Genomic DNA, 26,552 nt, shown 5'->3' with positions numbered 1-26,552 from the left:
CCACTCCTCTTATTGCCCTCCACTGTGGCCTGTCAGGAGCATTTGAGTTCTAATCATTCAAGAGATCAACATGCAAACAAAAACCCCAGGAAAATAAATAAATAAAGAAATAAATAAGCAAGCAAGCAAGCAAGCAAGCAAGCAAGCAAGCATCAGAAATCAAAGGAAATGCGACATGCCTGGTAAGTCTGCTACAGTATAGGTAAGGTGGGTGGGGAGGGGCAATGTCGAAGGCTGTGAGCTGCTTCACACTGGACCTGGCAAGTTTTTAATATGTTCCTACCACATCTTTAAGGGACGCAGGTGGCGCTGTGGGTTAAACCACAGAGCCTAGGGCTTGCTGATCAGAAGGTTGGCGGTTTGAATCCCTGCGACGGGGTGAGCTCCTGTTGCTCGGTCCCTGCTCCTGCCAACCTAGCAGTTCGAAAGCACATCAAAGTGCAAGTAGATAAATAGGTACCGCTCCGGCGGGAAGGTAAACGCTGTTTCCGTGCGCTGCTCTGGTTCGCCAGAAGCGGCTTAGTCATGCTGGCCACATGACCCGGAAGCTGTACGCCGGCTCCCTCGGCCAATAAAGCGAGATGAGCACCACAACCCCAGAGTCGGTCATGACTGGACCTAATGGTCAGGGGTCCCTTTACCACATCTTTACACCCTCTTTCTTGCGTTATTTATTGAACACATTATTTTGGGTCCTATCATCTGGTGCATCTGTTATGGCCCTTCAGATATTCGAAGATTGCTAGTATATTGCCTCTTAATCCTCGATACAGCTATAAGCCACCCCAGTCTCTGCTGAGCTGTTGTTGGCATTTGTCTGTCTGGGGGGACAATGGAGGAGTGTGCCTTGGGGGGGTGGTGGTGGTGAAGTCAAACTCTTGGAAGGTTGCAGCACCTGCCTTACCTGTCGAGACTAATATGGGAAAGACATGTTTTGTTGCAATTGAGGCAGATGAAGGCGTCTGGTTGTGCTGCCGCAGATACATCATGGCATTTCTTCTCTCTGCGCTCCTCCCAGCCATTGTTCTTCCTTTGGTCACTGCTATGGATGCATGACCTGTCTGTCTCCAGGCACTTCAGTTGTCTGCAATGGATTCCCAGGTTGACGTTGCCAGCCTTCACGTCATGTCTGCAGACATCTTTGTAACACAGTTGCTCTGCCGATGGACCTGGTACCTGAACCAGGTCCCTGTAGAACAACACATCCCTTGGGTATCCTGCCATCTCCCATTCTGTGGACATGGCTAAGCCAACATATGTCACTGAGAGCTGTGAATATGCTGGGAATGTGGGCTTGGGACAGCACATTTGAGACTCTGTCCTGCCATGTGATACCCAAAATCTTCCTGAGGAATCTACCTTCTTGTGGAAGGTAGTGAGGCATCAGTCCTGACGGTTGTAGGTTGCCCACGATTCACTTCCATAAAGCAGCATGTTCAACATGCAAGCTTAATAAACCTGGTAGACTACTCTGCTGAGCAGTGCATGAGATTCCAGGGGTCTTGGCCCCCAACCAGGACCTGTGTCTCTTCAGGGAGAAATAAGGCAGTGCAGCATCTGCAGTGTCTTTGAAATATAGCTTATTAACAGATATGTACAACCAGTGCCGGATTACGTATAAGCTAATCAAGCCATAGTTAGGGCCCCACTCTCTTGGGGGCCCCAAAAAAATTTAAAGGAAAAACAACAACTGGATGTACATTTCCAAAATATAAGATAAAAAAAACAAATAAAATAAAACCTACATACAGTAACAGTGTTTTGTTATATGCAAATGGCTTTAGATACCTATTAGGTCCATAAATTGGGATGCGGGTGGTGCTGTGGGTTAAACCACAGAGCCTAGGACTTGCCAATCAGAAGGTTGGCAGTTCGAATCCCCGCTCCTGTTGCTCGGTCCCTGCTCCTGCCAACCTAGCAGTTCGAAAGCACGTCAAAGTGCAAGTAGATAAATAGGTACCGCTCCGGCGGGAAGGTAAACGGCGTTTCCGTGCGCTGCTCTTGTTCGCCAGAAGCGGCTTAGTCATGCTGGCCACATGACCCGGAAGCTGTACGCCGGCTCCCTTGGCCAATAAAGCGAGGTGAGCACCGCAACCCCAGAGTCGGCCACGACTGGACCTAATGGTCAGGGGTCCCTTTACCTTTACCCTAGGTCCATAAATTACCATATAGCATATATTCGACACGAAAAACAGTGACAATTTCTTGTTGACAAAAAGCAGCTGGACATATAAAGGGCCCCATTACCTTCAGCAGCTTAGGGCCTCATCAAACCTAAATCTGACCCTGTGTACAACCTAAGTGTAGATGAAAGGGGTACATAGTTTACAGCATTTTCATCTCAGGAGCAGCTTGTCCTTCCCTGGCACCTGCCATTTCATTCAGCCATCCTATATGCCATTTCTCCATTCCTGCTTCTCACCTTCACAGCGACCCATGGAATTCTGCCCCACTCTTTCCCAGCAAACCTTTAGATTCCAAAAGGAGCACATTTTCCTTTGACATCACGCCCTGTTCCTGTCACCTTGGCAACCTGCCAATTTTCCTCTCTGTCCAATTTGGGGGGTGGGGGGACAGCTATTTTGCACTGCCAAACAACCTTAATGACACAGCACTTGGTTCCCCATTGTTCCTTAATGGCTCTGCTTTTTGCTAGCAGTTTAAAACAAGATTTGAGTATTCCAAGTGTGGTCTGTCCAAGGCAGAATAGAGTGGTACGATTACTTCCCTTGATCTGGACACTATACTTCTGTGGATGTAGCCTAGAATAGCATGCACTTTTTTTGCTGCTGCATCACACTGTTAACTCATGTTAAACTTGTGGTCCACCAAGACCTCTAGATCCTTTTCACATGTACTACTAGTAAGCCAGGTGTCCCCCATCCTATATTTGTGCATCTGGTTCTTTCTTCCTAAGTGCAGAACCTTAAATTTGTCCCTATTGAAATTCATTTTGTTAGCTTCTGCCCAGTTCTCCAATCTGTTAAGGTCATTTTGAATTTTGATTCTGTCTTCTGCAGCATTAGCTACCCCTCAGTTTTGTGTCATCTGCAAATTACAATATTTTCATAACATTTTAATCAATAGTGTTGATTGCTGGTAACTGAGAATAAAAACCATAGCTTATTAAAAGAAAAGAAATTGTGTTTACTTGATATGCAGGGACAGGAGTGATGATTTACTGCACAGAATCATTCTACCTCCTCTGAATAAGTGTTGACTGGTTCTGGGCATTTTGATTTTGACAAACACACTTCATCTGACAGCAAAGGCACACAATTTCTGAGGTCCAAAATCACCCCCCAAAATTTCACTCGGGTACCAAAAGCACTCCCCAAAACAGTTGGTGTGATTTTTGTTGTATCTGAGATTGGATGACAGCTCAAACCAATCCACATTGAATGCCGTACAATTTACCTTTGAGCAAATATGTATTAGATGGCACTGTGAGATGGGCTGAGTACCACACTAGGACACTGAACTGAAACCTGATTGTCTCCCAACTCAATGCAAATTCTCCAGAACTAACATATTTTATTTTTGCAGGCATTCAGGTCGCTGGTGATGGAGAATGGGCAACCTAATTCAGCCAAATGCTAAGGGTTTATCAAAACAACAACTTGCGAGTTGTGGAAATTGCCACATTTCCTGCCAAAAGAGATAGCCAAGCTGCCTTTAAAAAATAATCTGGAACACATCCCTGTAATCAAAAGCTGCCAATCTCTTTTTAAGAGTTTGGAAGCAATTCAGCTGTTGGCTACTATCCAGTGACCATTCTTGAAAAAATGAGAGTCGGAGATGAACTGGCCAGATCATGTTGTGTCACATTTAATTGCTTAATATAAGCTGATGGCCATTTTATTAACATGTATCTACAGTTTCCTTTTTTAAAAACCAAAATCTATTTTTATTCATATTTATTGGCTCAGAGAGAAGCTTTGTTCCTAAAGCTAATCAGAATCCAGTGCTTTAAAAAAGGAGAAAAGATGAACAAATTGTCACTCAATTGCCCTGAGCATCCATCAATCACACACTTTAATAGAAATAGTGTCATTGTAATGAAATGTTGTCAACGAATATGTGCCTCTTGCTTTGAAAAAACATGCCTTTGACTTGATAGTTTTTGATAAATGCCTGTGATTTGTCATTTTTTTAATCTTGCAAATGGAGCTCATTGTCTTATGATGAAGCTCTATCCAAATGACATTATCTCTTAATTATTTTTGCAATATATTTTTGCAGGATTTTTTTGGGGGGGGGATAGTAAGACTTTATTGTCTAATTTTCATGATTGATGTGCTAATTTTGTGAGTATTAGATTAGCAGACAATATATATTTTCCATTAGCATATGTTTTCCAGCTGCCTTGATGCAGGGAACATGGTAAAAGAATGCTTGATTTTAATGTTCGGATTTATTGCTCGCTCTAGCAGTAGCAACGTATCCCCTATGGGGTGTTTTATGCTGTATCATTCCTTCTCCTGCCTATTCCCACTGTGTCTCCAGGCTGGAAAGGACCATTCAGGAGAAAGCTCTAGTGTATTCCTACAGCAAGAGGGAAAGCACTGTGGGGCAGCAAAAGGGTCAATATGGTTAAGAAAGAGTGGAGGATGTAGGCAGGTTGGGGTTGGCTGGGGAGGGGAAAAGTGAAGGGTGGACAAATAACAGAGCAGGTTCTTATTTGGAAGGCTGCCCTCTTCTTTCCTCTATAGCTAATGCAGCATCAGTGACAGACCTACATTTTGAGGGCCCTGAAGGTTGAACTGTCATGGGGGTCCACCGCAACCAGCAACAAGGTCTGGGTAACCACGGTTATCTTTTTCATTGAGTTGTTCCACAACACACCTTTACAATGCCTGTGACTCTCAAATGTTGGGATTGCTGAACTCTATTGAATGAAAAGACAGTGGTACCTTGGTTCCCGAAAGGCTTGGCTCCTGAACAAATTGACTCCCAAACACCGCAAACCCAGAAGTAAGTGTTCCGGTTTGTGAACGCTTTTCAGAAGCCGAATGTCCGATGCAGTTTCCGTGGCTTCCGACTGAGTGCAGGAAGCTCCTGCAGCCAATTGGAAGACGTGCCTTGGTTTTGGAACAGTTTTGGGAGTCGAACGGATTAAGTTCGAGAACCAAGGTTCCACTGTAAATCAATGTGAGTCGTGTGACTCAAAATTGGGTCTACTCAGTGCTTTTTTCCCCCTAAAAATGTTTAGGGGTACTCTCATTTTGACTCAAGAAAACCACCATTTTATAGTTCAAATCAGGAAAAATAAATGGACAAATGGCAGTGAATGGACAAAAGTACAAAGATTCACAAAATGCTTAGGGGTATGCGTATCCCTGCACCGCCCCAGAAAAAAAAAGCACTGAGTCTACTAGACCCAATTTTTTAAAAGCAATGTGCACTAAAGTCACTTCTGGGGACCCTCTGGGATTAGGGGTTATGAAGCTTTAGTTTCATTAGTTTCATAGTACGTTCTCCTCTGTGCTGCATTGCCCATTGACTGATTGATTGTATTGCATTCAAGATGCTGTGCATAGTACTCCCCCTTTTCATTTCATCGCTACAACAACCCTGTGAAGTAGGATAAGCTGAGAGGCAGTGATTGGCCCAATGAGAACCCTGGTCTCACAGGTCCTAGTCCCTTTCTCCACTAAACCCTTGGATGCATGTGGGGTCAGGAAGGGAAGTTTGCCCCATCTCTAACACTGCCAGAACAATGCAGGGGCCTCTCAAACAGAGAAAACATAAATGGATAGACTCCTCCACCTGCTCTTACACTCTGCTTCCAGTGAGCCAAGCTGCCTGTGTTCACTGCATCCACAAACTGAACGGCAAACTCTTAGTGAATACGATACAGTCACATTTCCTTAGCCCATTCATTTTCATTTCTCCCTGGAGGTGGGCAAGGATTATTCACATGTTATAAGCAAGAAATATTGTGACTTCCGCAAGGCCATCCACCAAGGCTGGGCCAAGCTGCTTGTAAGGTTTTTATTCAAATGAATCACCTCGGTGGAATAATTGTATCTAATTTATGCATATCTAGAATCCAGTACAAATGTCAGCTTAATTTAACTGATAATTATCAGCCCGTCATTATTCTCCTAGAATGTTTCACAAAACATGTGCACATTTCTGAGCCCAACATGACCATTTTGTTGGAAACAAGAAAAGGAAGAAATGCATATATTCAGCTCCACCCTAACCACACATTGTTTTCTTAACTAGGAAACTGGAGCCATGAGTGGCCAGAAATCAGTTTTTGTTGTTGTTACTAATTTTATGTATATATAACAAAGCTCCCTTCCTCTGCAATAGCTTAGGTGTCTGGAAGCTAACACTCAAAACCAGAGCTGAGCTGAAATTTCTCAGAAGACTGTTTTCTTCCCTCCAGAAAAAGGCCACTTTGTGAAGATTCTCCACAAGGTTTTGTGGTGGCTGGCCATTCCCAATGCTCTATAATGATGCAAGATCCAGTCATTGTGGAGGAATCAAAACAGTCACCAGGTATTTTGTTCTGCTGGGGGCTTGTGAAGCTTACCAGAGCTTCTTCTGGGCAGGGTGAGGAGAGATGAAGGCAAGGCAGATCAGACCCTTGGGTAGCTCTGGTGGCTGAGCAGTGGAATATGTTGTCTCAGCAAAGGACCAAGGTCATCTAAAAGCTTCAGAAGACTGGAAGGATCTGCCCTTCCAATGTCTACACCCGCTCAGGGAGCTGCCTGAAATCCTTGAAGGACCCATAGCTGATTCTACAGTCACATATTTCTGTGTGACTGTGGAGCAGGAGAAGCAGACAGATCCATCTTCATGCTAGGGCAGTGTCAAAGGGGATTCTCAGGCCTGTCTTTTCAAGTGCAGTGACCATAGATGCTGGCTCCAGGGAACTCTTTGGGCCCCCTCAATCTTTTTTTGAGGGGGCTTTCCCCCATTTTTGAGGACGAACGCGGAGCCGGGTGCAAAGGGACGTCAGGACTTCATGTGCGTGACACCAGGGCATCATGTTGGGCCCCTTCAATGTTCTTCAGAAGATGGCACCTCTGGCAGTGACCTCCAAATGTGAGTCCTCCTTGGGCTGACACTGAGACTCAGATAAAGGGGTTCCAGTAGACGCTGCATACTAGGACTTCCAAAAAGCTTTTAATGAAGTCCATCTCCAAAGACTCCTGAGTAAACGTAGGAGTTATGGGATAATACGACAAGTTTTCTTATGGATTAGTAACTGGATTAGTAATTGAGACTCTTAATCTCAGGGTTTTGGGTTCAAGCCCCACGTGGGGCAAAAGATTTCTGCATTGCAGGGGGCTGGACTAGATGACTCTCGGGGTCCCTTCCAACTCTATGAATCTATGAAATCTCAACACATCTCAGAAGAGCAGCTCTGTATTTTCTGCTGCAAAACCAACTCAATAAATATCAAGACACCATGGGCAAAGATACAAATAGAAAAATATCGACGGAATATGTTTACGAAAACAGATAAATGTCAAATAGAATTTGGTGACTGCAGTAAACATTCCCAACTTCCCCAGACTGTTAGGAAAATCCAGAGAAAATGTTCCTCAGATGTTACAAGCTCATTAAACTGGGCATGCGTGTGAACCAAAGGGACCACCTTATTATGCAAATACACTTGGCTTTTCCTTCAGCCCAACGTAAAGCAAGTACTTTGAGTTGATACTCTGATGTCTGTCACCACCCACCAGTTCTGCAGTGTTCCTTATACAGATGCACAAACATAAACAGCACACACAATCCCAGATTAGAACAGAACAGCAAAAAAAGCAAACAAACCTGATTGGAGAATTTTGCCATGGGGAGAAAAAAATGACAGCTGATTCACAGAAGCTCCTCAGAAGTGGAGACAAGAAACCTGGCGCTTGTCTCCTGAACAACACCGCCATCTGCTGCCCAATTTCAATTGGTTGGGGTTTTTTTGGCCAGATCTTAGCAAAACGTTCACATCCAGAACCACAGTCTTAAGACTTTATGGAACACACACCTCTACAAACAAAACTATAACTTATAGTGCCTCCATCATCACATTGAACTGGTTGCAATACCTTTTTTTTTTTGTACTGCATGAGCAATCAGAAGATTCAGACCAACTATTGCAAATCTGATTACTTAGAATCATAGAGTTGTAAGAGAGTCTGAGGATCATCGAGTCCAACCTAATATGCAGCTGTCCCGTGTGGGGATCAAACCTGCAGCCTTGGCATGACTACCAACATGCTTTAACCAACTGAGCTATTCAAGAAGAGAAGGCTAATGGGACAATTGCACTTTTGTTATTGTGTTTTTATTTTTAAGCTATTTTAGTTAGCCATTTAAGCTGTAATCCTAGCCATGAATTCAGCTGGGCTTACAGATAATTGGGGTCAGCTTTTAAAAAAGAAGTATATAAATATCATAGATAGATATGTTACTGGCGAATACCCAAGAACTATGTTTTATTTATTGCATTTTTATCTCACCCATCCTCAAAAGCGGCCAGAGGAGAATGAATGGTTCTCCCACAGATTACTTTCACAACAACCCTGTGAGATAGGCTAAAGTTGAGAAACAGTACCTGCTCCAAGATCATTCAATGAGCTTCGTGTTTCATGGCTTTATTCCTTGGGAATAGGATTGAAAGATGGCATAAAATTACTTAAATGAATAATGGGTGTGGATTTGATCCCAGTTTTCCCCAGTCCTAGTCTAACATGTTAACTACTACACTGTGCCGATTCTCCTGGCAGGGGAAATGATGTGGTTTCTTACTGTGGAAGATGCTCTGACTTAGGATTTTGCCATGCATCAAAAGATGTGAGGAAGTTGGACTGGATGCCCTCTAGGGGCAGGGTTCACTTAACCTGTCAGTGGAAGCCCTCTGCAAGGACTTGTTGCGGGTGCTGCTGTGGTCTAAACCGCTGAGCCTCTTGGGCTTGCTGATCAGAAGGTAGGCAGTTCGAATCCCCGTGACGGGGTGAGCTCCTATTGCTCTGTCTCAGCTCCTGCCAGCCTAGCAGTTTGAAAGCAATGCCAGTGCAAGTAGAAATAAATAGGTACTGCTGCGACGGGAAGGTAAATGGCGTTTCCGTGCACTTTGGTTTCCGTCATGGTGTTCAGTTGTGCCAGAAGCAGTTTAGTCCTGCTGGCCACATGACCCAGAATGCAGTCTGTGGACAAACGCCGGCTCCCTTGGCCTGAAAGCGAGATTAGTGCCACAACCCCATAGTCTCCTTTGACTGGACTTAACCACCCAGGGGTACTTTACCTTATCTTATGCAATGGGGCTTTCCCCTCCCATGCCCCCTGAAATTGGGTCTGGGGGATGTTTGGAGATCTCCCAGAACAGGGGACAAGTTGAAACACTTGCACAGATGGAACAATTTCAAGAGTGTAATGTTGACTTCCACCCAGGGATTCCATGAAAACAGTAAACTAGAAGTGTTACTGAAAAGGTGAAAGAGAAATTCTTAATGCTCTGTTATCATACTGAGACAACATTAAGAATTTCTCTTTCAACGTTTCAATAACACTTCTAATGGCATGAAGCTGAGGATAAACAAGACTGTGTTTGTGTTACACTTGTGTATGTGTGAATCTGCCAGTTTTAGTTTCACTTTTCCAATATTGAATTCAATTCTCCACATCAGTTTGTTATTTATTTCTAATTTTTAAAAGATGAATAATAAAAACATGAAAATTCATTTACATTTTTGTGTGAATTTCTGCTAATGTACACATTTTTGCAGACCAATTGTCTCAAGTATAGTGCATTAGGTAGGTTATTTTTCAGCAATCTGTGCATTTATCTGCACACTTTGTCCTAGTATATGCATTTTACTTGGCTGGAGAATGGGTGGAATCTACACACATATAAAAACTGTTCTGAAATGGTTTTTTTTAAGCCTTTTAAAAAATACATTGAATTTTCCATAAGGCTCGCCATCACACCTAGTTTCACATTGTATATTGCACTTAAAACACACTTAAAACATTTGATTTGCAGCTGTATAGCTGAGTCTCTGCACCACAACATACACAGAATTTGATGAATTTCAAGGGATGCCTTGTGTTTCATTTGGTTCATCTTTTTTTTCTTCAGAAAATGAGAATTACCGTATTTTTTGCTCTATAAGACTCACTTTTCCCCTCCTAAAAAGTAAGGGGAAATGTGTGTGCGTCTTATGGAGCGAATGCAGGCTGCGCAGCTATCACAGAAGCCAGAACAGCAAGAGGGATTGCTGCTTTCACTGCACAGCGATCCCTCTTGCTGTTCTGGCTTCTGAGATTCAGAATATTTTTTTTCTTGTTTTCCTCCTCCAAAAACTAGGTGCGTCTTGTGGTCTGGTGCGTCTTATAGAGCGAAAAATACGGTAGTTTTAAGTTTGCTTTTAAATGTGAACTAAATCACATTCCCCCCCCCCCATCTTATGGCACACTTTGCACCCTGTAGAGAATCCATACCTTTCTCCTCCCTCTCTTCCCTCCGTCCTACAGTGGCCTCATGAAGCCATTGGTGAATGTGAGTAACATAGATCTGTTCCCACTCCCCTGCCTTTCCCATTGTGACTTGGCATAATTCATAAAGCATGTCATGTCACGTTTTGAAAGGCCTTTTTAACCACAATCCCCTATCCCCTATATAGTGAACACGCAGTGCCTTTGAAACTCTAATATGTGTATTTAATAGACAACAAAAATAAATATGGAATTCCTTTGACTTCTGTTCTCTTGCTCAGGTTGCAATTCCCTCTCTGTTTTTTGGGCTCACTGGTACTTTGCAAGATTACTTTAGATTGAAGGAGCTGTAAGATCTGGATGCATCATTAATTATTTAACATGCATGGGAGATTATTATGTTTCAAGCCTTCCAAATCAGCAACAGGAAGCTTTGTTCATATATCTTGTATCTTGGGACCTTTGTGATATTTTTGTGGAGGAGGAAAAAATCAAACAAACCTCTGCTGTCTTTTCAGAAGGCTGCATCCTACCACCATGTAAGCTTTCTTCTGAACAAATGCTACTAAGGTTATTGGTTAAGAAGGAGAAGAAAGATAAGAAAGATATTTGCAAGGATACAAGGAAAATCTTTTTTAAAACTCCCCTCCCATTTGCTTTGCAATGTGTAAATTCGGTGGAGGAAACATATCTCAGCCTATGTTTTGTCCTTATTTAAAAACCTTTTGAGAAAATTTCAGTGCTGGCTGTGGAATCTTGGTACCACTATCAGGACAAATATTTCTTATTGAAAGCCAGAAGGACAACCATATAATTTATTGCTCGTATGGGGAAATAGTGGGCCAAGTATCCACTGTGGGGAGACAGTGAGTGCATAATTTCAGCCCTTGAATTCACACACATTTTTGATGACAACAGTGGTGGTGTGTATCCAATGAAGGACAACAATGATTATTATAAATAGTTACAGAAACTGTGATAGCAGCACAATAAGCCCTAAACGGCCTCGGTCCAGTATACCTTAAGGAGCGTCTCCACCCCTATCATCCAGCCCAGACACTGAGGTCCAGCGCTGAGGGCCTTCTGGTGGTTCCCTCACTGCGAGAAGCCAAGTTACAGGGAACCAAGCAGAGGGCCTTTTTGGTGGTGGCACCTGCCCTGTGGAACACCCTCCCACCACATGTCAAAGAGAAGAACAACTACCAGACTTTTAGAAGACATCTGAAGGCAGCCCTCTTAAGGGAAGCTTTTAATGTTTAACAGACCACTGTATTTTAATACACTGTTGGAAGCCGCCCAGAGTGGCTGGGGAAACCCAGCCAGATGGGCGGGGTATAAATAATAAATTCTATTCTATTCTATTCTATTCTAAGTGAAAACTTACCTGCTGCAAGGAGGGCTCACTGCAGGACAGCATGTTGGCTTCTGCTGAATCCTTGCACCTGAGACATCATGCACATAAAAAGCAACATTCAAGGCAAAAAGAACAAAAGGAAATGTACCGGTAGTTTCCATAGATACTGATGACCCTACTATGAGGTCAAGGTCCACCTTCCATTGATTTTTTTTCCATTCAGGGCATTGCTGTGGAAGCTCAAACAGTTCAGTGGAGATCAGACAATGTTGTTGGCTTCTCTCTGTAGTAGCTTCTAGGTTAGTTTGGATGGGAGAGGGGAAGAGTGCATCTGGAAGGTCAGGAGAACGGCAGAAACCTTTACAAGATGGGCTTAAACTTTGGAAGGCCTTGATGGGAAGAGACCTGAGATCTTCAAACTCTGCAAGTTTATTTCTGAAGCTTTGGAGTCATCACTGTGTGTTTGATTTTTCTAGAAGCAATATAACAGTACGGGACTGATACAAGGGGAAATGACTAACACACATCCTGTTGAAAATTGGTTAGTTGCAGCTAGTTGAAGAGCCATCAGGTGGTCGGCACATGTGTGGCTGTCAAATGGATTGTCACGAACAAATTGTAGCCTTGTCAGTCTCACATGTAATTGAAACAACCCAACATGTAGGCAAGTACTGATTTCCCTTTCTAAAGCTCTCATCAGCCTATGATTGAAGCTGGTTCAGGTGCATCAGCTGTTGGCATCTGTCATCAGGAATGTCTTATATCGCCTAATGCTAGCAAGCTTCATAGTTGGCATTCACCAGTCCAAGCACATTTGGCCAGCCAAAATAAGACAAATTGAAAGTGTGTTTGATGAGCAGCTACATCCCAGCAGGATCACTTTTACCAGCCACTTTCCCCTTTGTTTTGCTTCCTGACACCATCCTGAGCAGTGACATGGGGGTGCACATGTGACTTGAAGATTATGGAATCAGTGGTGGCGTGCAGAAAGACCAAAGGGGCTCTAGGTACTGAAGGAGGTGTTTAAAGCGGAGATAACAGCTTGCTTCTATCTAAGTTTGGGGATGTGAATCTAGTATTTTTCTTTTAGAGCCATCACACAGAAATGATGACAAAATGGCCTACTGTGATCCTGCGGTTATGAAAGTCCATTCAGGCTACAGGCTTTGCTGAATGCTTTCCCTGCATGTAGCTTTTCATTCCTGCGAAGATATGAAAGTGCACTGTGGAAATGTGAAATGGACATCCAAGATATGCTGTATTTAATCAGCGAGAGACTTCATCAAAAGCACTGTGTGCACATAATGCCCAGAAGTTATGTGCTGAGCTAATGACATATGAGAAGAGAGATTATACACTTTCCAGGAATCCCTAAATATACTATTTGTTAAATTGGGTGGCGCTAGCAGTGAAGTGACAGATACCACCGGGGAAGTAAAAATAAAATCCATGTAAGAACAACAAAGGCTTGCATAGCCTTCCTGCAGTTCTGATGGATAGTCCTGTTGTTTACCCCAATGAGAGTATTTTGGAATGATACCTGTGGAGGGAAAAAAGTGTGAGAAACTATAATAGTCTCACGACTCAGAGTTCAGTAGTGGCCAGGACACTGAGGAACTGGACCAGGTTCCTATCTCAGCCTAATATGGATGATCAGGGACCAATGAACTGAGACTGATAGGGAAGGAACTGCCCCACCAAAACCAAGTTGAATCATTCTACCAGAATCTGTCTCCTTCCCAAAGCAGGAGCAGTTCTGTCTTGCCTGGATTGAGTTTCCTGTTGACTCTTGCCAGAGGATCTTTCCACTGTAACATTGCTTGATTGCACATCTTCATGCAGGTAATGTACTGAGTTGCATTTTCAGTTTAATGGGGTCTCTAAGACATGGGTGGTGCTATGGGATAAACCACAGAGCCTAGGACTTGCTGATAAGAAGGTTGGCGGTTCGAATCCCCTTGATGGGGTGAGCTCCCGTTGCTCGGTCCCTGCTCCTGCCAACCTAGCAGTTCGAAAGCACATCAAAATGCAAGTAGATAAATAGGTACCGCTCCAGGCGGGAAGGTAAACGGCGTTTCTGTGCGCTGCTCTGGTTCGCCAGAAGCGGCTTAGTCATGTTGGCCACATGACCCGGAAGCTGTACGCCATCTCCCTTGGCCAATAAAGCGAGATGAGCGCTGCAACCCCAGAGTCGGTCACGACTGGACCTAATGGTCAGGGGTCCCTTTACCTTTACCTTAAGTCCTTATGTTTGGTTATATTTCCCTAGTGCGTCCAAATCAGGGGTGGGGAAACTCATGTCCAAGGGCAAATGTGGCCTTGCAGGCCTCTCTCTGTGGACCTTGGGATGTGCTCCATGGCACAATCCACACAATTGCTTCCCCAAGTTTTGCCCCTGCCCCTACACACCAGTGGCCCCTGGAAGATGGTCCATGAGGGAAAGTGGCCCTCAGGCTGAGAAAGGTTCCCTAGCCCTGATGTATGCAGAATGAAAACTCCATGTGCATGCTTGCCATGTGGAGTAATCGACACATGTATTTCTCATTAATTCTCCACATTGACCTCTAGCAAGCTTCTGTCCTCCAGATGTTTTGGACTACAACTCCCATCAGCCCCAGCCAGAATACTTCCATTTTGGATTTATTGTAACATATGGAAAGGAGAGGCAAGTAACTCTTTGTCATGTGCTGAGGCATTTGGATGCTTCAATAGGACTAACACATGGAAATGCTTTCTATATCACATTACTGGACTAATTACTGCATGTTCTGTTTATTTGACTTCACATGGTAGGAGTTTTAAACTGCTTTTTAGAAGGTTGTTTTAAATTGGGTTTTTCTTTAGAAGGTTTAATTGTACAGTTGTACCTTGGTTTTCGAACAGCTTAGTTCCTTAACGTTTTGTCTCCCGTTCTGATGTGACTGTTCCGGTTTGCGAACTATTTTTGGAAGCCGAGCATCCGACAGGGCCTCTGCGGCTTCCAATTGGCTGAAGGAGCTTCCTGCAGCCAATCAGAAGCCATGACTTGGTTTTCAAACGTTTTGGAAGTTGAGCGGACTTCCGGAATGGATTCCATTCAGCTTCCAAGGTACGACTGTATTAGTATTGATATGTTCACTGCCCTGGAATCCTCTGGAGGAAGATGTGTGTATGAATTTAATAAATAAAATAAATATTAGCATATTTCTGCTGTAACATAGTTTATTAATTTTAATATAGTTTATTAATTTATTCAAGAACTATTTTGGATACTTATTTTCCACAATTTTTGAAAACATGGTTTGCCTAGGATTGCTTCCTTGTATGTGAAAATTGTGATTTTGTCTGTGGTTTTCTCTTTTACTTTCAGGCCATGGATCTTAGAGGATGTAGCAGTTCTAATCAATCTTGAAAGAATCATTACACTGAACATTTTGTCCATCTTTCTGCAGGGAACAATCACAGAAGCTATTACACTCTACAAAGATATCAGAATGAGGAAAACAAAGGGGTTTTAGTGTGACAGTACTAACCAGGATGGAGTACCAGCACCCCATTTTTTTAAAACCAAAAAGAACAGAGTAAAACAGTTGTATTTGTGTTACAGAAAGCTGTGGATAGAATAAGCTAATAGTATGAGGTCATTTATAAATTGAGATCGTACATCAGAAGGAGTGTAAATCTTCTACAAAAGTTTCAGGGGAGTAGAGGGTGAATCATAATGCCTATCCCAGAATCCATTCTTTCCCCTTCAGATTCACTAAAGTTTCTAAGTTCATTCCAAATTCCAATTTTGGGAGACAACTGCATTTACTTTCAGTCTCAAAACTGGAGGAGTCATGGCATCCTTAAAGTATAAAAGCCTGGAATAATCACTGTTAAACAGTGGGTGTACTAAACAACCTCAGTGGTTTCAAAAACAATTTAGATAGAGGTATTAAGGACGTGATTTTGAATACTAGCCCTAGAGATGTGCATCCTGAGATAAGGATCAGTTTTTCTCCTGTTCTCTACTTCTCCATCTGTAAAATATAATAATACTTAAGTTCCTGAATATTTCACACACAAAATTCCTGTTTTTGAGATTTGGTTATTTTATTTTTGCTATTGTATGAACAGGAGACTCAACTAAAAAATTGTGCTGAGTTTTTAATCCTATATCCTGCTCCTATTACAACGTGTGGGGATGACAGAATGTGGATGTTTAACTGAGAATGTTTTGTCAGTGGACAATTGATGTGGCATTAATTTGACTGGGGTGGAATCCACACACATCTTAAAAATGTGTGAAAATAAAAACCGTATTGAATTTGCTATAGCTCACAGTCGCCACCTAGTGTCACAATTGTATATTGCACTTTACAACACATTCAAAACGTTTTATTTGGAGCTATATAGCTGAGTCCTTGACTGTTTTGGTGGTTTCCTGCTCCAGTATACCCTCCTCCTGCTTCCTCCTCCTCCTCCTCCTCCTCCTCCTCCTCCTCCTCCTCTTCTAAGGCACCAATGACTGCCTCAGTTAGATGTTGACATTGGTGGACTTATTTGAGAGCTGGGGCGCCTCATGTTTGGACATCCAAATAATGTGGGACTATGGCTGTTATCATCACTGACTGGAGACTCGACTACGTTAGTAAAGAAAAAGTGCTTTATATGAGTTATAACCCTGTGACACCAGATGGTGCTGTGGAGTCCCATCTTTGGTCAACAGGATTTCCCTTTATGTTTAACTGAATCACTTTTTTTAATGTGTCTAGATCCGGTCTGGGACTGTTGGGAGTTGGAGTCAAACAACAAGTTCTAGAGGGTCTAGAAAATAATCTCCTAGGAAGGTTTGATAGATGGATTTTGTTTTACATGCAGAGCTTTTGTTATAGGACTGGAAAGGAATGTTTCCCTGCACTGGATTGACTATCAACTATTTATTGTTTTCAGTCTGTCTGTGTGGCTTGCCTCCATTTGGATTATTTTACCAAACCATTAGTTGAACAGCACACTTTTAGCATGGGACACCTTGTTTCTACCTGTTCTCTATTGGACAGATCTGTGGGATGTAGACTGATTGTGGAAGAGTTTGTACTCTGTGTTAAGCAGGATCTGCCTTCTGAGAAAGAAAGCCTGCACTATATGATCTTTCTTTGTCTGGGGTTGAATTCTTTTCCATATTTAAAGAAATAGGACTACAATCATTAAGCACAACAGGATTCAGTTGCCAGTCTTGGCCTACTAGCCCGCCTGCATGCTCACTATAACCTCCTTTGTGGATGCGTGATTGACAGATGTGAATACAAAAACTGCTTAGCTGGCCCAGAGTGCCAAGAAACATTTTGTGAACAAGTGAAATGCAAGGCAGAAAAGCACACAAAAAAACCCTACAGATGACTGCAGAGTTTTGTTATTTCACTGTATCTGTGGTATGTTTGAAAGCACTCTTATCCATTCTGTCAGCTACAATGAGGCAGGCATTCAGAAATTTCTATTTTCAACTCTGTTGTCTCTCGTTGGGCTTTATCAATACAACATTCTTTATCCTTGACCTAATGACCCGTTGCTATTACGTTCCATGAATGTGGACACTTTTGGGTCTAGAAGAGAGAACAGGTTGCTGATGAAATGGCACATGGAAGAAATCTTGGTGCTAAATTTAGATAAAGCTTGACTTTTTAAAAAAAGGGGGGGGGGGAGAGACATTTTCAAGCATGTGTTTCCTTTCCCAAGCCAGCCTGGTGTACATTTTAAGACTTAAAATGTGCATCAGGTATTGGTGGCGGCGTTGGAGGGTGGGGGAAGTATATCAGATAAACTCCAGATTGCCTGCCAATATGTGTTTGTTTAAGCCAGATCTTTCAGATAGATCAAAAGAGGCCTAAATTAGTTGTGTGATAACTGGGGATAATTGACTAGATCTAATTTTGTGCTTCTGGAAAAGCAAGATACGAGCCCATTCAGAAAAATTGTCAATATCTGCAAGGCAATCAATTGCATTAGAATTGAGCACTCTAAACAGTTGAGTGTTAACCCAGATGTAGGGTTTACCATTCCTTTAATGGCAGTAAGAGATTATATTAGTATATTCAATTACATTTATGAAAAGGCATTACAAACAGCAGCACAGCCTTTTCAACAAACTCAAAGATTAATACACGCACGCAAACACACACACACACACACACATGGTACAGAGAGAAGGTCTTTAATGAATTGACTCCAATATTTTTGAAGCCTGTTGTAGATTCATTTGTTTTTGAACAGAATTAATGCTGTATTAAAATAAATTCATTCGTTTTCATTTCCCAAACGGGAAAGGGTTATGGGTGCATCACAAGATGGACAGAGATGGTATGCACTGATGAGTAGTTAGTGGTCACAAGGACTTTAATAAAAACTGAATTAATTTGCATTTGTGAAGGGATTATTTTTCTATATATGCTTTCACTTGATCGGGGATGATCTAACACTATTTATAGGTCTGTATATCAGCCTGCTCTCAGAATGGGAGTTTGTTTACTTGTGAACAATTTCAGGACTTTCTATAAACAGTATGTGTGGGGTCTCTGGAGACAGTTTGAGTATACAAAAATACAACACTAAGAAGACTATCTGTAATGTGAATGCCATCATCATGCAGCCCACTGAGGTCACATCATAAAGCATAGCAAAAGGGGATTGCTGAAAGCAGATTCATGGTGGCTCCCATGAACACTAAGTTAGTTGACCTTGAAGAAGAAGAGTTTGGATTTGATATCCCACTTTATCACTACCCTAAGGCGTCTCAAAGCGGCTAACATTCTCCTTCTCTTCCTCCCTCACAACAAACACTCTGTGAGGTGAGTGGGGCTGAGAGACTTCAAAGAAGTGTGACTAGCCCAAGGTCACCCAGCAGCTGCATGTGGAGGAGCAGAGACGCGAACCCGGTTTAGCAGATTACAAGACTACCGCTCTTAACCACTACACCACACTGGCTCACACCACACTTGACAACCTATTATCCAGGCTTTGGGGAACATTCTAACTCAGGAAAGGTCTTAATTCCTTGAGGTGTGAGAAGCTTTTGCTCACATGCAGATTAATGTCCTTGCACAAAATTGAATCAGAGCTTTCGCAGGGAAATAAATAGCCTGGCGAAGACACCCTGGTCCCCACTTTCAGGTTAGCATCAGCGAAAGAAAGCGACTTGGAAACACAGTGGGGGGAAATTACCTCGCAGCATTTGAAGCTGCTAATGTGAACTTAGGTAAAGGGACCCCTGACCATTAGGTCCAGTCGTGACCGACTCTGGGCTGCAGCGCTCATCTTGCTTTATTGGCCAAGGGAGCCGGCGTACAGCTTCCGGGTCATGTGGCCAGCATGACTAAGCCGCTTCTGGCGAACCAGAACAGTGCACGGAAACACCATTTACCTTCCTGTCGGAGCGGTACCTATTTATCTACTTGCACTGGCGTGCTTTCAAACTGCTAGGTGGGGAGGAGCTGGGACCGAACAACGGGAGCTCACCCTGTCGCAGGGATTCGAACCGCCGACCTTCTGATCGGCAAGCCCTAGGCTCTGTGGTTTAACCCACAGCGCCACCCGTGTCCCTAATGTGAACTTAGTCTAAGTATTAATCACCACATTAAACTGAGTGGCAAATCTACCTGGACAAGTTCATAGAGCCTGTGATATAATAGTTCTTTCACTGAGCCTTTCCCTGTTTTGAATTTCCTTTGTTCATCCTTAATACATTTGAGACAAGAGTTTAAATCCATTGTCTGGGCATTGTCTTCCCTCCTGAGTTTGGAGTTTAAAAACTCAGCACCAGAGTCAAAACAGGAAAATCAGCCATATGGTTTTACTTATATGTGTATCTTGCATACTCGACCCATAAGATGCGTTAAAGCACATTTTTTCTATTTTGACTTTTCTTGCTAATCACTCTGCTCTTGGGGTTTTAAATACACTTGCTGCCTAGAGTCATTCCTTAGAACCAACTAATAAACATGTATTCGCATCCATAAGAGAGCTTGCAGGTAAATGTATCTCACTTTCATGCATTCTATTCCAACCAGCACTGAGAACATTTAATCTTGTGCCTGGGATAGGCTTAACATCTCATACCCTATCACAGCTATAAATGGAAATTTCACACTATTAGAAAGAAGAGGCTCTTAGATTTCCACTGTGACACCAGGGTTCATTCTATTACTGGAAGCACTTCATATTTAGAAAAATGTATATATTTATGATCTTTTCTCCTTTATTATTTAAGTGCTAATCATGCATATTTGCATTAATAGACTGTGTTTATAGCCTTAAGGAGAACAAATATAATTTTCTACAATTATTTTAGCACAATAATAAACAACATTCCCAAGCTATGGGGAATACAGAATTATGATACAGTAAAAGGCTTGTTCCTTTTTTTTTTTTTTTAATGAAATGTGCCTACCTGAGTATCATGTAAATGCTTGCCAGTCATTCTTTCTTCCTTTTAATTCTTCTCTTATTAGAAGAGTAAATATTGATACAACACGTTGGGCTTACTGTTCCTGGGTAAAAGAGGATTCATCAAGAAAGGGGATTTCAGCATCGTAGACAGTAGTTAAAGCAAAAGATTTGGAAATACGATGTGGGTTTGCATGCCAAAAGGCTTCTGTTATAAAGGCTGCAATCCTGATTGCAGTTATGTTGCTTAAATCCCAATGAAATAAGGGAATTAAAAATTAATTGAGCAGAACTGCAGTTCATATGCATAAACCAAAGAGTATCATGCACTATCCTACATTGTTTTGCATGTTTCTGTAGCAGTTATAATTTTTGAAACTGAGGATGAGGAAATATCTGTGTTTTTAACTAGAAATACAAGGCACATTTCATTTGCAAAACTACTGAAATTTTGATATGAATACCAGGAGATTTTTATGCCCTTCTTTCAAATCCCCCAACAACTATTTATACCAAGATCTCAGTAGTTTTCTATGTGAAACGTGCGTAGTATGTCTAGTTTAAAAATTAGGTTGAGGAACTAAAAAATAAGAAACATTTTTTTCCATGCAGATTTTTTAATTATTATTAAATTTAGGCATTAAACCAGGTTGGAAAACCCTTGGCCCTCCAGCTATTGTTGGGTTCTGACTCCCATCAGCCAGCATGCCCAATGGTCAGGGATGATGGGGCTTGTAGTCCAGTAACATCAGGGGAGGAGGGCACCAGTTCCCCAGTTCTGCTTTAGTTCTTTTCTTAAACTAGGCAAAGAGAACCCATGGGTCTCCAGATGTTGTTGTGCCACTACACCTTTCATCATTCCTGACCATTGGTCATGCAGGTTGGTGCTGATGAGAATTGAATCCGACAACATGTGGAGGGCCAAATGTTCCCCATCGCTTCCTTACAGTGAAGCACAAGCCTATGTATGGCCAGTTCTGTCCTGTTTCCTGGGAATGCTCTCAAGCTGGTATTGCCCCAGACCAATGTATACATGCAGTTTGGCTCTGCCGGGAGGTTGGGATGGAGGTGGACAAAATGAAGCAGGGCTCAGTGCTAATGTGAGGGGATAATTTGCCTCATTACGAATGTGCTGGAACGTGCAAATGTGCAGTTCCAGTTATTTGGTTTGCTGTTAACAGTGCAGTCCCATGCATAATTACACAGATGTAAGTCTCGCTGTGTTCAGTAGGGAGCACTCCCAGGTAATTCTGTATAGTATTGCAGCTATAATCATGGGATTCCCCCCCCCCCCTTTACAGGAAGATTGTTTATATTTTAGTGCTTCATCCAGTTAAACTGTTTTATTAGGACAAGGGAAATATTATTGTTATTCTGCACCATCATCACTTTCAAAATAATGGTGTTCAGCTTTATATTCTATTCCCTTCTTTATCCACACATCTCACTATTTTGATTTTTTCAGATAGATTAGCTACTGTCTGGGGATCTTTTCCTTGTACCATCTGCTGTTTTTCATCTTGTGAAACAGAACCCTAAACATTCCTGCAGTGCCAATTTCTCTTAAGCTGCCATACAAATTACAATGGGGAGATATCACAGCCAAATCATATCATAACTAACTTCTATTGCCTAATCCTTATTAGCTGATAAACAGATATCTCCCCTGCCCAGTGATTAATGTGACAGCATCAAATATACAAATGATGCAACCCTAAACTCCCTTACCTGGGAGCAAGCCCCTTCTGAACTCAGTGGCATTTGCTTCTGAGTAGACACGGATTGGATTACTCTGTAAAAAAAAAACCCCTTAACATATAACTGTCAACAATGGCATACAAGAGCCAACATTCAGACATTTGAGATGGATATTTTAAGTACAATTATCATCTTTAAAATTAGAACCCATTTGTATGTATAAATAGTGTACGCTCATATGAGTCTTAAAAATGTTCTTGCTGTGACCCCACTTTTCAGCCAGGCTCTTGATCTTACATGAAAATACTGAAAAGCCATATTTACATAATAAAACCAGCGTTAATAATAAGCAGCAGGACATACATTAGCATACAGATAAATGAAACTAGTAGATTTAAAAGGCCTGGATAGTGAAGAGAGAGAGAGAGAGGGGGAGAGAGAGAGAGAGAGAGAGAGAGAGAGAGAGAGAGAATTGGTTCCATTGTAGAATTGCTCTTACTCTCAATAAGTTTCTCTTCAGCCAAAATCTTCTATCCCAACATAAGCCCATTAAGTTGGCTATGTCTCTTTCAGGCAACAGAACTCAAGTCTTTGCCTTCTTCCAGGTGGCAACACTTCAGGTATTTGCTGTCATGCTTCACCTTACGCTTCTCTTTTTCATGCTAAACATATCCAGTTCTTTCAGTTGTGCCCCATAGGGCTTGTTTGCCATAGGACTCACCACCTTCATTGTCATTTGTTGCACTGACATAAGTGCTACCAGGAAACTCTGTCAAAACACTCAAGAGTTTTCTCAATCCATTTCTCAGTCCATCAGCCTTCAGGTCTGTGTGTGTGTTTCCCCTTTGCTATATATTAAATGTACTAGCTCGCTGTATGTTTATTTCAGGATACCCAAAAACCCAAATACATCCCTATATATATGCTTTGTAAGAAGAGATGTAAAGGAGATATTAAGGGCACCCAACCAAAGATAAACTATTTTAAGCCCCACTGATTTCAATGAGACAGTGATGAAATATTTGACTTTGAAATCAATTGGATTTACAAAGTGCTGAATTTGGTAGCATTGTGCCCCAAATATATAGCAAAATACCCAGTGGATTTTTGTATTGTATATTACATTAATCAGGCATTGACAATTCAATCCTATGTATGATGTGAGTATCACTGAGTACAATACAGCTTATTCCCCAGTACGTGTGCAGAGGGGTTGCAACCTGAGTTGATTAATTACATGACACTTTTTTCTTTCTTTTTTTGCAGATACTATTCCTCAGTCTCATATGCCTTCTCTTTCTCCTTAATTGCATCCAGGGAGCCAGAAACTGCTGAAGAAGTATATTTAGGACTCCTGAATTTCCCTTCACAAATAGCTCCAAAGTGAGATGCAAATCAAGTTTACATCCTCTACAATCTGGGCAGCCTGCTCACTTTTGAGGTATTCCATTAGCACAACATTCTCAGGCAATATACCCCGTTCTGCATCATTACATCTTGTGCACCGAAACTGCAGAAGCTGCTGACAACATCGTTTTTAAAAGTGCATTTCACAGATACAAATTCCTGCTTCTGAAGTGAAGGTTTTCTTTTTCAAATAGCTGTCATGAACTTAAAAGTTACCCAAAGCTTGTATTCACATTCACAACTGTCCCAGATAGATAAGTTCTGGTCAATTACCAGATTTTTCCTTTTCCATTTTTCCTAGCAGTTAGGGACCTAGCCCATACAATAGGTGAGGGGATAGCCCTGCATTTTGGATTTATGGAAAGGCAGGTAGACTTTTTAACCTATTGCTTCTTTAGAAAACATTCATGAAATACATTTCCACAAGGACACTAGGTAGAACCACCTCAGACAGGCATCATATGATATGTGCCCAGGCCAAAATTTTAGAAAAGGAGGCAAGTAATGACTTCAAGCCTTAGAAGGTTTCTCCTCATAAAAAATAGCTATTTGGCTCACCATTTCTATACACCTGGGCAGAGAACTGGGGGGTTCTCATGCACAAGCCCCATTGACAAGGGGTGTGGATCTGGCCATGCCCCCGCTTCTCACATCACAAGCAGCCATACATTCCATCTAGTACTTGTTGTGATGTACGTTACCTAATCCCTGCTTCAAGATTTTGAGGTACTAGTCGTTTCCAATCTGGACATTTTTCTCAATTGCTGCAAGATTTATTCACCACCTCTTTCTACAATATCTTTTTAGGTAGCAACTTGCTTGTCTGGGATCAAACACACTGGAAAATTAATTGGACTGAACCACAGCCAGAATGTAGTAACAGATAATGCAGTATAGGTCACGGAACAAAAACACATTGCTTTGTAACCCGATCAAGCTTTCTTCCTAAGGAATCAGTTCAGCTTCTTGTGGTTAGGATTTCTGTAGCATCCCCCCCCCCCCCGCCCTTGGTACAAGACACTAAACAGGAGTTTAAAGTGCCACTGAACTTCACAAGACCATCACATCATACTACATCAATATGCTTTATATTAATGTTATTGAAATCTGACAGGTGGGAAAAGCCTGAAACTGCTGTTGGCTCTGTATTAATCTGATTACAGCTAAATAAAGAGAAATATGTCAATCCCTGGGTTTCCTCCTCACCCCTGCCATCCTAAAGGATACCTCAGCACTGCAAGGATACACACTATTTGGAAAATACATCCATTGCACAGTCAACATAAAGTCAATGTACTTGCAACTGTATTCCAACTCTTGATGAGTGCAGTGAAAGCTACTGATCAGAAATATTAAAGAACTCAGTTGAGACATGGCCACCAGGTCTATCCCAAGCAAAGTGTACATTTATGGGAGCTCATTTTTATCTTTGAGATAGCTGTAGAGCGCATTCAGTCCTCCATCTATAATCTGTGGCAGTGGCTTGGACAAAGGGTTGTGCACAATGTGTAGCCCCTTATCCATTGGATTCCAAGCAATTTTTGGCAATCGGCGCAGCAAATAGAGTTCATCTGGAAGCATTTGAATGGAATTGTAATCAACATTTAGCAGTTCAAGAGCAGTGACTGAGCAGATAGACCTTGGCAAGCTGCGAATCTTGTTATAATCAGCAATCAAGATCTGCAGGTTGACTAGAAATTGGATACTGTCTCCAATGTTTTCAAGCTTGTTGCAGCCTACATGTAGAAAATCTAAATTCCGCAACGCAAAAACACTTAGGGGAATGTAAATGAACCGATTGTTGCTGAGGTTCAGCTTTCGCAGGTTTATCAGGTCTGTGATGCTCGAAGGGAGATGGGAGATGCAGTTGTGAGAGAGGCTCAAGACTTCCAGCTTCTTGCAGTGTCCGAGTTCGGCCGGTACTTCCGTCAAGCAATTCATGTTGACAAATAAAACCTTCAGGTTCCTGAGTAGCCCAATCTCTTTCGGCAGAGACCTCATGCGATTCCCACACAGGTTCAGCACCACCAGCCTGTCAAGTTTCGCCAAAGCAGGAGGAAGGACCACCAGCTGGTTGTGGGAGAGGTTCAGTTTCTGGACCTGTGGCAATCCCCACAAAAAGTCAGGCGTCCTTGTCATCCCTTTCATGATGAGGCTCAAGCTGACATACTGCAGTCCACGCTTCAGGAGTGCTCTTGGGTCTTTCCCAGAGAGGAGAGCGTCTTCCCACAGAGGTAACTTCTGACTCCTCTTCAACAGCATCGTGCTTTTCTTCTCTTGGTTCTTGGAGTTCCTTCCACCCATAAAACCTCCAGCTTTGCTGCTTCTGCTGAGCGAGGTTTTGTTTTATGGGCTTCTGCAACTAACACCTGGCAAAAGGTTTCAGCTTTCAGGAGGTTCATAAAAGAAGATCAACCCAAGAAGAAGTGCAAAGACTTTGAAGAGCACCTTTCCTGCTAAACAGCCTCTGCAGCTGCTGAAAGAAGTTTCACTTTTCCAGGATGGGGCTTAAAGATGTTTTCCTTGGTGCTATCTGCTGTCATGACACGCTGGCGACTGACACTTCTGAGCAAACCTGTTCCATTCAAGCTGAATGCCACGAGGCAGCTGTCACTGTCATTTTGTCTGGGGCTTTATTGGAGAGATACACATCCTCATTGCAAAGAGGTCACTGCAGTGCTGTATATAACTTTACCATGTCAGCTTTCTTGGATATCTGGAGCATGAGGTAGCAGCAGGACAATTAGGAAGAGTAACTATAAAAAACATGGAGAGAGGATGATCCCCTCCCCTCTCCCAGTACTGTTTATTCAGCTGAGGAACAACTTTCGTAATAACTTTAATATTTACAGCTGCAATTTTTTAAAAAGAGGGAATTCCACACATAAATTTTATTTTCAGATTCAATCTTGGAATGCAAGTCTTACAGGAAACCATTATTTATACCTAAACTAAAGGATATGATTTGTGAATTTTGACTCCTTAATACATATTTGTGGCTGAAATGCATCTCCCCCCCGAAGAGTCCTTGCATCATTTTGGAACCAACTTCAGGCTTAGAAAATGGTCTCACTTCCTCCCCACCAGCTCTGCTCATTACCAGAACACTTCCCTTGCCATTCCTCCAACCAAACCACACTCTCACCTTCCTTTTTCTTGCTGGTCCAGCAGTGGCAAAAGCAGCACTGGCCTACGATCATCATGAGCCTTGCCCAACTTTGGAAGGTTTGGGCTCTATCTG

At 42.3% G+C, this 26,552-nt stretch overlaps 2 protein-coding genes across 2 annotated transcripts in view; both read right to left on the bottom strand.

Annotated features, from left to right (window-relative positions):
• LOC308481103 (uncharacterized protein) overlaps positions 1–26,552 on the bottom strand; it is a 358,919-nt gene that overhangs the window by 84,378 nt on the left and 247,989 nt on the right. The window lies entirely within an intron of this gene.
• Positions 15,167–26,060, bottom strand: LRRC30 (leucine rich repeat containing 30). Its single transcript, XM_081013179.1, has one exon. It carries the CDS (start codon positions 25,613–25,615, stop codon positions 24,719–24,721), a length of 897 nt encoding a protein of 298 aa, XP_080869305.1. The 5' UTR covers positions 25,616–26,060; the 3' UTR covers positions 15,167–24,718.

Source organism: Podarcis pityusensis (genome assembly GCF_964106645.2).
Source record: "Podarcis pityusensis genome assembly, chromosome: 7".
Classification (NCBI taxonomy): Eukaryota; Metazoa; Chordata; class Lepidosauria; order Squamata; family Lacertidae; genus Podarcis; species Podarcis pityusensis.
Note: the sequence above shows the minus strand (reverse complement) of the source record. Positions and strands in the feature narration are given on the sequence as shown.

Bases quoted from the DNA above. Each gene is read 5' to 3' on its own strand.
- LRRC30 (XM_081013179.1), bottom strand. From the start codon at position 25,615: ATGGGTGGAAGGAACTCCAAGAACCAAGAGAAGAAAAGCACGATGCTG.